This window comes from Tachysurus vachellii, chromosome 16 (assembly GCF_030014155.1).
Source record: "Tachysurus vachellii isolate PV-2020 chromosome 16, HZAU_Pvac_v1, whole genome shotgun sequence".
NCBI classification, from domain to species: Eukaryota; Metazoa; Chordata; class Actinopteri; order Siluriformes; family Bagridae; genus Tachysurus; species Tachysurus vachellii.
Window position 1 is genome coordinate 17,559,105 of NC_083475.1, and position 14,078 is coordinate 17,573,182.

At 39.7% G+C, this 14,078-nt stretch overlaps 2 protein-coding genes across 2 annotated transcripts; one reads left to right on the forward strand and one right to left on the reverse strand.

The window, feature by feature from the left end:
- Positions 1–211: 211 nt before the first annotated feature.
- Positions 212–7,982, reverse strand: hspa14 (heat shock protein 14). Its single transcript, XM_060889195.1, has 14 exons — positions 7,756–7,982; positions 6,898–6,978; positions 6,262–6,344; positions 5,892–5,940; positions 5,675–5,780; positions 4,896–4,986; positions 4,678–4,782; positions 4,092–4,253; positions 3,705–3,860; positions 3,527–3,629; positions 2,598–2,813; positions 1,017–1,166; positions 831–898; positions 212–723 (listed from the first exon to the last, which is right to left on the reverse strand). The coding sequence occupies exons 1-14, from the start codon at positions 7,969–7,971 to the stop codon at positions 636–638; spliced, it is 1,674 nt and encodes a 557-aa protein (XP_060745178.1). The 5' UTR covers positions 7,972–7,982; the 3' UTR covers positions 212–635.
- Positions 7,983–13,539, forward strand: cdnf (cerebral dopamine neurotrophic factor). Its single transcript, XM_060889197.1, has 4 exons — positions 7,983–8,332; positions 10,124–10,251; positions 10,724–10,865; positions 13,100–13,539. Exons 1-4 carry the CDS (start codon positions 8,254–8,256, stop codon positions 13,288–13,290), a joined length of 540 nt encoding a protein of 179 aa, XP_060745180.1. The 5' UTR covers positions 7,983–8,253; the 3' UTR covers positions 13,291–13,539.
- Positions 13,540–14,078: the final 539 nt, after the last annotated feature.

Sequence of the window (14,078 nt, forward strand, 5' to 3'; positions counted from 1 at the left end):
TCATGAATCCTGCATGAACATCCTTCTAACCTCCTTCTATCGAGGATGATGGTATCAGCAAACCACATGCATACGTTACTCTGCCTTCTGGAAAAAAAAACACCAACGATGCATTTAACTGCAGCTGCAGGATGAACGTATATAGCGAGAAAATGGTAAAGGTGTTTCCTGGTGAATATGAGAAAAAAACTGGCTCTAACGACACACTGGGTTTCTTGTGTAAACAAATTTCTTTTTAAACGTTAGTTTCGCATACATGACTGATAAAATTGCATTGTTGTTGGCAGAAAATTGTTTTAAATCAAACTAAATTATTGAAATCTAGTTGTTTTTAACATTGTTTACAAAAGGGTGCAATTATTTATGTTTTATGACTTTATATTTTGCCTTTTTCCCCCCAATCTCTGATCAATCAAGCATCACATGGTGTTTAAGATATTTTAAGCTATATTTACAATTCCATATAAAGATTTTTAATGGACAAAAAAAAACAACAACATAAAAACAAATATATTTCTATCGAGGGATCACGTGATCATGTTTTTGGAATGCCCAGAGGTTTCTACAGAGCCCGTGTATTACAGCTGCTGTGGTTTAAACGTTAATATAGTACAACACGAGCGTATGAAGGTTTCCTACGACGCCGCTGCGGCTGTTGCTATAGTAACAGCCTCAGATCTGCCGCTGCCTTGCTCAGTACAAGTGACGTGGATTGAACCGTCCCTGAAAGAGACACACACACATGGCTTTAGTGAAGCATCACAGCTCACTACTACTCCTGTGCTGCTTCTCTGCATGCACTCTAAAGAATGAAGGCATGGAGTTTTTACCTCTTCATTGTAACCACTGTGATGATATCATGCATTTCCTCTTTAGGTTCAAGGTCCCTAAGAACAATCTGAAAAGACAAAGGGGAAGAAGATAAAAAAATTAAGATTAAATGCTTAATTACTATTTTGATCAAAAAGAGAGAACTGGCATGTTATAGTGTTTAAGACTGTGCTGGTGTAAGAGACCTGTGCTAAAGGTTTCTGGGCCTGGTACAGCTCCAGACACACCGACTCCAGGCTGCCGGGACCCTGTAGCATGTGCTGGCGACGGGCAGGGAGGGGCGTGCCTGATGGAAACAAAATGGTGAAGACGTCCGCGCCAGAGTCGTCCACTTCCTGTGAGATAAAAAGACAGTATGGGTCAGGTGAGTAAGCGAGTTTCCTCTTCTGGGTGATTTAGGAAACGAGAAAACCTGCATAGAAAGTGTGACTGTATAATAAAGTGACGTGACATACGGCTAAGTATGGTGACCCATCCACGTTTAACCCATCCAAAGTGCACACACACAGCAGTGAACACACACCCGGAGCAGTGGGCAGCCTGGGGAGCAGTTGGAGGGTTCGGTACCTTGCTCAAGGGCACCTCAGTCGATGGCCGGCCCGAGACTCGAACCCACAACCTTAGGGTTAGGAGTCAGACTCTAACCATTAGGCCACGACTTCCCATTGGATTTTCATTGGATTGGGTATCCAATCAGGACGAAGGTTTTCATACCAGTCAAGCAGGAGTTACACCTGATTCCACCTGTTTAATCAGATGATCATGGCTTTCAATAGACTCAGGTGTGGCTTCGACTTGGTTGGAATGAAAACCTGCACCGGCCTTTCTGTATTTAGACTGAAGACTAGTTCTGTATAAGGACAAGCCTTCCCACACTGTTTGGATTAAATAAGTAAATAACTAGGAAATCATGGCCATTCATGTGACTCGCAAGACATTCTGGTTCCCTGTTATTTCCAGTCATGCTTGTTAATTCCTATCCAGTAACTGCAACTAGTGTTTTTCCACTGAGTCACACTCGGTGTTGTTGAGGAAACAGCGGAGGTAGATGGACAGAGAAATTTGTCCTTTTTAATGTCGAACTCCTACACAGGTAGCTTGTGTTAGGGTAGAGAAAAAGATTAAAATAGCACGAGGACTCATTTAAACGTGCTTTGTTGATGAACTGCATGCACCAGGTTTAGCCAAATAAGACAAAGCTGTTCATTTCTTCTTTAGTGTAATGCTCTGTTTACTTGGGAAATGTACACATGGCACTACTAACATTACTAACAGACTGAAAAGGTCCAGATACACAATTATTTAAAACTGGAAATAATCTTATTTTTAGGATTATGAAACATTTAAAACCAAAAAATTTAAATACTATCTTCAATATTAAGATTTAATATTCTATTCAATTTCTAAGTCCCTATTTATATTCAAGCAAATTTGCTGATTCCTTCATGCAAAATGTCTCGTCATCCAATAAAAGCATGTGATTAGAAAACAACCCAATGGATTTGATAGTCATGTTTATATTAAGTATTAAGTGGAGTCCATGCCATCTTTAGTGTATATATAAAGAAATACATCCAAATGTTCCACATTTTGCTGAAGTCATTGCTGGTAATTTTGTACAGAGAGCAAATCAGAAGCCTTTCTTGCAGCACAACAGGTAAGTGACATAAATAAGTGACATAATATCAAGAATATATACATCCAGAATATTTCATTTTGAGCTGTAAAAACTTTCACACCTTTTGCAGTCAGTGTTTCACTCTCACCTTGACCAGGATGTCACTGGCACAGCAGTCCACAGTGATGGAGTCCTCGTCCATGTCCAGGCTGTCTTTGCCTACCAGGATTCCCGCCTGCATGGCTGCACCTACCGGGATCACCTCGTCTGGAGGAATCGAGCAGAGCAGCTCCACGTCTGGGAACAAGTCTTTGATCATCTGCTGCAGTTTGGGAATCCGTGCTGAGCCTCCGCTCAGGACCACCTGCAGTATGGAATACAGGGTTAGTGCTCAAAGAGAGAAAGAAAGAAAGAAAAAGGAACCTATGTAGGAGCCTGTGTGTCTACAGGGTTTCTGAGTGATGGCATACTACAGCTCCTACGTAAATGGATATGACAAGACTATGTGCCCATATATGACCATGTATCTGGAAGAAGGCAGACAGAACTTTTCTAAGAGTTTTTTAAAAAAAAAAGACAGACATAAAACTCAGATCTGTGTCACACGGAGGCAGAAAATCGGTTGTGTGTCACTTTCTATTACCGGTAACATAAACGTAACCTTATCTTCACTCTCTCCAAATGTCCTCCAGCACTGAGCAGAACAGATCTCTTTCTCAGAGGAGAACATTACACACTTAACAAGAGCTTTAAACATGAGTATCAGCAGTTTCTGTTATCAGTCATACTTCTAATGGTTTTTTCCTTGGATGATGTTTTTAATTTAATTAGAAACATTTAGATTTATTCCTGGCTCCCCCTAGTGTTCATTACATTACATTTACAGCATTTGGCAGACGCCCTTATCCAGAGCGACTTACATTATTTCATATTTATACAACTAAGCAATTGAGGGTTAAGGGCCTTGCTCAGGGACCCAAAACAGTGGCATCTTAGTGGACCTGAGATCGAACTCACAACCTTCTGATTGGTAGCCCAAGACCTTGACCACTAGGCTACCACATGCCCCCACATTACCTTGTTGACGTCTGAGGTGGAGAGGTTAACTTGCTCCAGGAGTTTTCTGATTGGTTGGATGCTCTTGCTGAACAGGTTTGAGCAAATCAACTCGAAGCGTGCTCTGAACACACAAAACGTTTCCATGGTCACAGTGTTTAAGTGTTACACTGACATGCAGGTGGGACACGTGCGTTACCTGGACACGTTACACTCAAAGTCTATGCCGTCGTAGAGCGAGTCTACAAAGCAGTTGGAGCTTCCCAGGGTAGAGAGACTGTGTTTGGCTACATCAGCGCTGTTCATCAGCTTCATCATCGCCCTCAGATTCCCACTTACATCTTGCTTGTACAGCCTGTGTGCACAAATACACACATGCAGACACAATGAGCCTCAAAACACACTCACACTCGTGCATTTTCACACACACTCTCTCGCTTGCACTCACACACACGCTCTCGCTCGCACTCACACACACGTACGCGCACACGCTCTCGCTCGCACACAGACACACAATCACACACTCGTGCACAGACACACAGACAGACGCACACACACAGAGATTATAATGAGCTTGCACACTTACTTTTTGAACTCTCCTGCCAGATACTGAGCCAGCGCCTGTGTGAAACTCTCTCCTCCAGTACTGTGGTCAGTGTGTGTGGCGAGCACTCGGTACATCCCGCTGTTCACCTCCAGAGCCGTTACACTCAGCGATGTGCCGCCGAGCTTATACACCAGCACGTGGCTAAACAAAAAATTAAATGAAGAAACATCAGCTAAGAACAAAACTTCTCATTTTATGCCATTATGTTCTGCTATTACACAGAAGGTGCAGACATCGTGAAAAGGAAGCGGAAAATACATTCATGTGTTAATTACTGTGAGTTAATAAACACACAAAGACTCATTTAAAACATTACAGTGAATTTTCACACTGGTTCATGAATGTTTCTACTGTAGCTCTATTGAATGCTTAACTGTGATTGGTCAGAAGGTGCTGATTAATTTTCCACACCTGCAGATTGTACTGTAGTCTCAGACACAAGGCTAATGGGTGCTGAAAGCTCTTATTTCTACAATAGACTCATTTACACAGGGACGTTTACATGCTTGTATCTTTTAATATGGTAAGGGTTTTTCTGTGAGGAGACAAAGCTCGGAGTCTTTACCTCTTCCCTGATGGACAGTCCTGGCCGACGCCGTAGGCCAAGAGTGCGGCGGAGGGTTCGTGAATCAAACGGAGGACGTTGAATCCGGCTCCTTCTGCAGCGTTCCTGAAACACAGCAGCACCGGAGTGCGCCACATGCCATCACACTGAGCACTATTTTAACACCTATATAGAAACAGATGGTTTTTTTTGTTTTTTTTTAATTTATTGACTAGTACCTCAGTGCATTTTTCTGCATTTCACCAAACTCAAAAGGCACAGTGATGACGGCGTCTTTAATGTCAGAACCCAAAGCTGATTGAGCAGTCTCTGTGCACACAAACAAACAAATAAAATTACCTGACAATATCCTTCCAACAACGAACCAAATTTTGATGCTTTCACACCTATTAGTCAGTTATTAAAGGCGAATCAGAGTGAAATTGATTCTTCTGGTTCGTTTGCTATTGGCTTTGGTGCTACACAGTACCATACATACATACTTAAGACCACTGTAGCACAAAAATCATGAATGATGGAAATCTAGCGATAACTGTGTATTTTCATTTCATACAAAATACAGAGATGTTCAAAAAGTAAAAATAAAAGTTTGTGTAGAAATCACAAAAATCACCAGCGCACCGACAAAGACAACAACGTTTCGTGAGAACTAACGGATTCTATAAATAATCATTTGATTTGTGTGTTATGTCTGTGCTTGCTGGTCCAAAAATTCAGGTTGCACAGCAGTTCTGGAGCACTACAGCTTTATCCATTGGCTCAATATCAATATCCATCAAAAAACCCATACAGCATGTTTTACTTCCTGCAGTGAGTCGACTCGGAATCAGATTGCTCAATAGTTCACTGGAAGACACTTTTATACTCAGTGTTTTAGTCCACAACCACGTGTGACTGGTGAGGTAAGAAACGCAGTTATGAGAACACACCAGGGTTCCTTTAAAACAGAATAAAACCTGCTTTTGTGAAAGCAACCTTAGAACGCGCACTGACGTACCTTTCATTTTGTGGAAAATCAATGTGGCTACGTCTTCAGGGGACACAAACTTGGTCGTCTCCCCTGTGTCAAGTTCGTACATGGGCAAATCCCTTTTGTTGACAACCTGAAGTTGTATGAAAGAACACCATTATCTAATAAAGCAATACATGTGTTTTGGGTAAATATTCCCTTGAACAACTCCAGCATTCAGAAATAGGATCAGAAATCTACTTACTGTACATTTGCTTTCATCTCTGTGTACACAAACCTCTGGGTCATCGTAGCTGAAGGAAAAATGTTCAAATGATTTTTAACCCTCTCACAAAACAACACAGAGGTGAGTGCAAAAGTTTGCGTCCCTTATAGTTTCTGGCTAAAAGAAAATTGCAATCTGTGAAACCCAAAACATAGATCAGATCGCCTTTCTTTGTTGTCCTGAGGGTGTGCAAACTTTTTCAATCAGTTGTAAATAAAAAGGTTTCTGGTGAATGGAAGGACATTTTAACTGGGTACTTTAACAAAAGGTCATCTGTCTTAACCAATAAGCTCCAGCGACTGATTTGATTTTGGGAAAAAAAAAAAAAACAGAACGAGACGAGACGTACCATCTGCCAAGAATCTGCTTCACTTTCACCACAGTATTGGCAGCGTTCCTTATTCTGCCCTGCTTCGCTGCAATACCAACAATCTGAGGAATATAGCAATAGAATAAAAGAGACCATTGAAGTGTGTTCAGTATTTCACTGTTGTCAAGTCTAAGCAAGAGATAAACATGAAAAACAAAGAGCTGAAGGATAAAATAAAGCTAAAGGCTTAAAATGTATGTAACTATTAGAAGACTTGAACAACAAATACAGTCAGCTCCAGAATTAGAGAAGTACATTTAATCACACACAGATAACACGAGAAAACAAGCTTTTTCATTTATTCTACAAAATCAAACATGAATATATACACTTCTACACTAAGACCTTATTAAACACATCTTATGTGCTTACTGTGTTTTTAATGTTTGATTTTGAGATCTGTGCTTGATCATTTTCTGAAACACTTTATTGGTATCAGTTAGGACTCCAATTTTAGTAAAAAACACAAAACAAAACAAAAAACCTTGTAAACTAAACAAAAAAAAGAAAAATCCTATCATATGTTTTTCTCTAAATCAGTAACATTTGAGAAAACCTGAGAGTTTCAGCCTTGTACAGAGATGTAAATATCAGTAAGTGCAGTTTTTTTTTTACCTGTTCAGTTTCTCTGTATGCCACAACAGCTGGAGTGACTCTGTCCCCTGCATCATTGGCCACCACATCAGCCCGTCCATCCTGAGACAGATAAAAAAAAATGTAATGACCCAACAACAAAGCTTACCCTATTTATTTCCTCATAGCAACGATGTGTATGTATGTATGTATGTATGTATGGGTGTATATACAGTATATGTATGTGTGTGTATGTTTGTATATATATGTGTGTGTGTGTGTATGTGTATATATATATATATATATATATGTGTGTGTGTGTGTGTGAATATATGTGTGTGTGTGTGTGCATATATATATGTGTGTGTGTGTGCTTATATATGTGTGTGTGTGTGTGTGTGCATATATATGTGTGTGTGTGTGTGTGTGTGTGTGTGTGCATATATATGTGTGTGTGTGTGCATATATATGTGTGTGTGTGTGTGTGTGCATATATATGTGTGTGTGTGTGTGTGCATATATATATATATATATATATATATATATATATATATATATATATATATTTATGTGTGTGTGTGTGTATATATATATATATATGTGTGTGTGTGTATATACACGTGTGTGTATGTATGTATGTATATATATATATATATATATATATATATATATATATATATATATATATATATATATATATATGTATGTATGTATGTGTGTGTGTGTGTGTGTGTGTGTGTGTGTGTGTGTGCCTCTGCTAGAATAATGTACACAGCTAACTTTGTGTAGATCCACTTGGTCAGCTAGATTAAAAAATAAACGCGCAGTTCGAAAGAAATAATAAGTTAAATGTTTTACAATAATAATGAATATTTTTTTATGAACATGGTCAATATTCACCTTGAATACTGCAACACAAGCGCATGTATATCCAAAATGCACGCCGATAGCTGCCATGCTTTCCTCCAGACTTACCGGAAGCCGGTTCTCGTGGAAATGATGTAGGCGGGATTTCTGCCTTAACCAATAGCAGACAAGTGCACAGAGACGGTTGATCCGTCTTGACCAATAACAGAAAAGTATTTTAACTAAAAAGGCACACACACTATAAAGCATGTAATATATGTACATACAAACGAAAGTTGTCAAAAAAAATTAAGAGCTCGTAGTGATATTTTCGCCTTAGCGTTACGTAGGACAGAATGCTGTTATGAACATAGTGTACGAGTTAGGCGTTGATTGACAGCGCCTTCAGCCAATGAAATCACAGGAAGCGTGCACGAGTTCGAATCCAATGAATGAGACGCGCCAGATTTAGAAAGCGCTGATGGAGAGAGTGATACTGGGTGATGTAGTGTAGAGGAAAGTGCGTCAGTACTGCAATAAACTCCAACAAACATGGGTTTAAACACCACCACTGCTGTTCTATGGCTTTTATGCGCTGTTATCGCAGTCAGCGGGTCTGACACGTGTGAAGGTGAGCTTTGGCTTCTCGGGTTTCAGAACGCATGTTTTTCTGCGTGTAAAAATAGAAACTCGGCAGATATGAATGTGGCAGCAAAGTGCATGAAGTGTGAACCAACCCGTGCATGCAGTTTAATAACCTCCCAGGATCAGTTCAGCTGACAATCCTGTACCAAACAAAGTGTACCAAAAAGACACCATAATAAACTGTGAACTCTTTTGCATGAGGATAAAAAACACGTCACTCAACACGCCAACTGTTCTGATATGCAAATGATCATGACGTTTAAATGAATATGCAAACGAACTGATCCCGTATACTGGCGACTCCTAGTGACTTTTTTGAATACTGCGTTAGCCACTTTCCCTGACAAAAATGGGTATTTATTTGTTTGTTTGTTTTACTTTTCAGGTCCAGCTCCATCCCTGGACATTTGTTTTGTGTGCAGCGAGTACTTTAATTTAAATATTGATTAATGATCAGCTATTGGGTATTGGGAGCATTTTGATCAGCTATTGGGTATTGGGAATAATGGTGATCAGTGATTGGGTATTGGGAACATTGGTGATCAGTGATTGGTATTGGGAACTTTGGTGATCAGTGATTGGGTATTGGGAACATTGGTGATCAGTGATTGGTATTGGGAACTTTGGTGATCAGTGATTGGTATTGGGAATAATGGTGATCAATATTGGTTATTGGGAATAATGGTGATCAGTGATTGGGTATTGGGAACATTTTGATCAGTGATTGGTATTGGGAATAATGGTGATCAATGATTGGGTATTGGGAACATTGGTGATCAGTGATTGGGTATTGGGAACTTTGGTGATCAGTGATTGGGTATTGGGAACATTGGTGATCAGTGATTGGGTATTGGGAATAATGGTGATCAGTGATTGGGTATTGGGAACATTGGTGATCAGTGATTGGGTATTGGGACCATTTTGATCAGTGATTGGTATTGGAACTTTGGTGATCAGTGATTGGTCTTTGGGAACAATTGTGATCAGTGATTGGGTATTGGGAATAATGGTGATCAATAATTGTCTTTTGGGAATACTGGTGATCAGTGATTGAGTATTGGGAAAAATGTTGATCAGTGATTATTCTTCTGGGAACATTGATGATCAGTGATTGATCTTTGGGAACACTGGCGATCAGGGATTGGTCATTTGGGAGATACGCTTATGCAAGTGCAAATAATTCCGGCTTTACACTCTGGTGGTTGGGGATCAAACTAGATCTCTCATACATTAACTAGTATCTTTAAGCTGGACAGGTGAGAGGTGGCAGGAAACCACAAAACCCTGAGAAACTTATGGGAACATGTGGAGAACATACCGAGAAACTTCACACAGATAGTAACCCAAACTCAGGATTAAACTGCGGACCATCACAGCCATGCAAACATAATCAGGAAAAACAAAAAGTAAAAAATAATAATTTTCTTAATGCACTATACATCTAGAGCAGTCCTGCATGGAACTATGGGTCAAAAACACATCTATAAATGTGGAACAATTTACAAGACGGGAAGACAGGAAGTGAGTAAAAAAAAACAACAACTAACTTGACACTTATAACAAAAGCTTATAGCAAAGGAAAACCAGAAAGGGATCCAATTCACTTCTATTATACAGAACGATACATAATAGTGCAAACTGTATTTCTTTTAACGATCATGGAGAAGTTTTAAATTGTAGCTTGAGAATCACATACTCACATATACACTCTCTCTGCCAGTTAGATCACTGTGTTTTTATGAAAGCCTAATATTTATTACTGTGTGTGTGTGTACAGTGTGTGTGGGATTTTTAGAGCGTCTCTACAGGTCCTTGGTGGCCACTCACAGGGAGCTGTCCTCAGCACTTGTAGAGGAAGAGCTTAAGAAAGCATGTGCCGAATCTACAGGGAAGGAAAACCGACTGGTAACAGACACCCCACACACACACACACACACACACACACACAACCCCTAAAGGTTTTGTTCCAAAAGATAATAAAAAATTGGAACAACAAGTAACATTCTTTTGTTTTTGCTATACAGATAAGACATTTGTCCAATGATGACATATTTTTCATCACTTGAAAAATGTGGTTTCAAACAAAAGGTGCCATGTTATAGGTTGTTCAACACAAAGAACTGAAAGCTGAAATTCTTTTTTTTTGTGTCAAACACAAATATTGTTTGATATTAGACATATAACATATAATTTATATGGGAACATCAGCTGAATGGTATTGAGACCATGTAACATAAATAGAAGAGTAGATGTAATATCAGAATTTGTACCTATTTTATTTATGTAAATGTACTTAGCTTAAGGTCTTATTCTCTCTCTCTCTCTCTCTCTCTCTCTCTCTCTCTCTCTCTCTCTCTCTCTGTGCGACACACCTCAGTGTTATTACCTCGGAGCCTCCAGTGACGCTGCTGCGAAGGTGACCGGTGACGTGAGTCGTCCTCTCAGCGCCCATGTCCCGGTGCAGAAGATTTGCCAGCGACTCCAGATGAGAGACCAACAGATCTGTGAACTTCGATATGGTACGAGCTCAAGAGCAATATTGCTCTCTCCGACCCAGTGTGGGTTGGTTAAAGCAGTCTTATTCTTGGTTTATCAGTATAATAAAGCAACAGGTTTAAATGTCACTTGATGCAATTTTCCTCTTGAAGCAAATAAGGGAAACTTCATGTTTAGCATTACGTAAAACTGCATGATCTAAATCTTTACATGCTCACCTCATTTCTACAAGGTGTTATAAAATACACTCATTTCATAAAATAGCAGAATGTACTAATAAAAAATTGGAGCTGTTTAATCATCGGAATAATTTCCAACACCCACTACCTGTCTGAGTCTGAGTCACACCAAGCTGTAGGATAAAAAGGAAATTTGCTGTTTCTGTGATGGTGCATCTTTATAATTAACAGCGTCAGACACGGGATAATCGACTTTAAAGACCTCATAAAAACAAAACTGATTTTTTGTGGCATTTACTATGAATTATCTTTTCTACCGTCCAATCAAAAGCTCTGTAGAATCTGAAGCGTCCCACCCCAACTAATTTTCTATTTGAAAAGGGGGAGGAGTCACCTGATATGCCCCGCCCTGACTTCCTACCTAAAACGTTTCACCCCCAACTTTAAGATACTAGATAACTAATCACTGATCACTTTGAAGCAAGTGTTTCTGAGGCCTGATGATTTATACGTGTGATTCTCAGCTGCTGTCTTAACGTTTACTTTTGGATTACACTACAGTTTTTATGCGGATTATTGAAAGGCAATCGGCAATAAAGAGGAACAAATTTACATTTTTAATTCAATTAGATTTTATTTGTAAAGTACTTTCAACATAAGCTTTGAACAGCTTTACGGATTTAAATTTAGATCTTTAGATCCCTAATGAGCAAGCGAGAGGCGAGAGTGTTGAGGAAAAACCTCCCTGAGGTGACATGAGGAAGAAACCTCAAATTCATAGGGAACCCATCCTGCTCTGGATTATACATGATTGTTTATATGTGATAAATATACAGTATATTGTTACAGAATGTTGAGTGTGAGCTGATTTTGAATAAGAGTCTTGGGATACATACTGGACAGTCTTTATGATTACAGCAGCAAATCACTAGTCAGGTGAGATTCTCCACAGACACAAGGATGAATCATGGGTATAAGTTGTTTTTGGGAAGTGCAAATCTTCCGGTTCTCATGTGGGACCATCCATAAAAGCAAAAAATGAGTCACAAGTGTAGAAGCTCCTAGCAGAAGTAGAGCATCCGGATGAATCAGTCAGGTCCAGAAGGCGAGATTTTCTTTCTCCTAAATGAAATTTTGGGCCAGTCTCAGTGAGTCGGGGTGTTTAAAACCTTTGAGTGTTTGTTTATTTATTTATTTATTTTATTTTTTCAACATGTTCTGGACATGTTCTAAGAGTGTTTGCTGATCAAAGATTCTGAACGAATCCCTGGGAATAAACAGTTAATCAAAACGCGGAGCTCCTATTCAAGGAGACTTAGGGCTCAGAGTATTTGACATCCTGGACAGGTCAACGAATCACAGGGCACACAAACTAACACAGTCATTCAGACAATTTTGAAATGCCATTCAGCCTAGAACACGTCTTTGGCCATTCAGCCTACAACACAGCCTACATTTACATTACATTTTACTAGCAGTGTGTTTTGCTTTGCTGTCTATCAATAGCAGGAAATCTTATTTATTTGGCATTAGACAAGTCCTGGGTTGAGCAGCATGTGATCGTCCATCATGTACTCTATGTTTCCTCAGGGACGGACTGTTTATCATTGCTATAATGTAGGCAATATCAAGAACGAACTTAAAAATGTGCGTCACGTCATTCAGTAAAAAATGAAACATTATAGTCATTGGAATATCGTTGTGGCGTAAGTGGAGTAACACATCAGGCCATGTGGCTATACGAAAAGAATCTGTTTTAAATAATCCTGTTATGTACAGCATAACCACACAGCCTCGTCCTGTGTTCTTCCTGTACTTAAATACATAACAGCGTCAACCTGTAATTAACTCCCTAACATCCTAGCTTATTACTTCAGGTATTCATCATGAAGCATATTATTCAGTAATTACAGTAAAACTAATCAGAAAGGTATGTAATTAGGATTGTAAGGAATGTGTCTGGATACACTGAAGGATCCTGGGAGCTCAGGGGTTAAAGCAGTCCCCATTTTCAAGCACTGTATATCTCCTTTGCTTATATAACATCTACAGAACTGTGTGTGTTATGTGTGTTGCAGAGCGTCAGGTACTGGACTGGAGTCGAGAGGCTCTGTCTAAGATGCGGGTGTTGGAGCTGAAGCGAGTGTTGGCCTTGTGGGGAGAGGAATGCCGCGGATGCCTGGAAAAGACTGAATTGATCGATCTTATCCAGGAGGTGGCCCCCAAGCACAGCCCAGCTCAGTCTGGGACACATTCATCTGATCTCTGAGGGCCTCCTGCTGGTGTAGCCCCATGCTGAGGACATGCAGTGCTGATCTGACAGGTCCTCCTCGTGCAGCTCTGAGCTGAAGACACAGATTTATCACTAAGGTTCTGCGATGTCAGTGTTGTGGTTTAGACATGTGATGATTTCATTCAGGTGTAGAGCTTAAACGGTATACGAAGACGTTTCAGTATGTCGGACTTGAGGAAGCGCTGACCAGTGTTGTGACCTTTTTGTGATTATATTGTGAATAAATAGAGGAAACACTTGAGAGTGAATACTTGAAGCCCTTTTTGTTTTTGAGTGAATGATTCAGACATGGTATAATTTACAGTGTGTCTTTCTGACAACCAGAGAAGAATTTAAATGATTTTCATGGTCATACGCCACCAGACCATCACAAATACAAATACAAATACAAATACGAAGTCCAAAGACTAAACAAACGGTGTCATGAACTGCAAGGACACGGTTCTTAAAATATATCAATGAGTTAAAATTAAATCTGTTTTTACAGTAGAAATGGACAGAATGTGGCACAAATGTGATTCTGCCTAGTGATTCTGCCATCCACCACAACTCAGTGTTCGAGAAGAAAGGGGATTAGTCAGAAAAGTAACCAAATGTAACTCAGAAGAAGCCCTCTAAAGTTCAGCGCTCAAAGAAAAAGCTGTTTATAGGATAACCATAACCTGGAGCATCACAGGGACAGTTACGCTTAGCCTCTAGATGTTTTCAGCAGAAACAGACCTGTAATTCACACACTAGTTCATGTTTTGGGGATGAACATGTTT

What these genes read in the sequence shown, in the direction of transcription:
- hspa14 (XM_060889195.1), bottom strand. Translation starts at nt 7,971, where the DNA reads ATGCTTTATAGTGTGTGTGCCTTTTTAGTTAAAATACTTTTCTGTTAT. An exon ending in TTTGAGTGTAACGTGTCCAG is followed by an intron (nt 3,630 to 3,704) that starts GTAACGCACGTG and finishes TTGTGTGTTCAG; the next exon opens with AGCACGCTTCGAGTTGATTT. An exon ending in CCACCTCAGACGTCAACAAG is followed by an intron (nt 2,814 to 3,526) that starts GTAATGTGGGGG and finishes TCCATACTGCAG; the next exon opens with GTGGTCCTGAGCGGAGGCTC.
- cdnf (XM_060889197.1), top strand. Translation starts at nt 8,254, where the DNA reads ATGGGTTTAAACACCACCACTGCTGTTCTATGGCTTTTATGCGCTGTT. An exon ending in CGGGTCTGACACGTGTGAAG is followed by an intron (nt 8,333 to 10,123) that starts GTGAGCTTTGGC and finishes GTGTGTGTACAG; the next exon opens with TGTGTGTGGGATTTTTAGAG. An exon ending in GATCTGTGAACTTCGATATG is followed by an intron (nt 10,866 to 13,099) that starts GTACGAGCTCAA and finishes TGTGTGTTGCAG; the next exon opens with AGCGTCAGGTACTGGACTGG.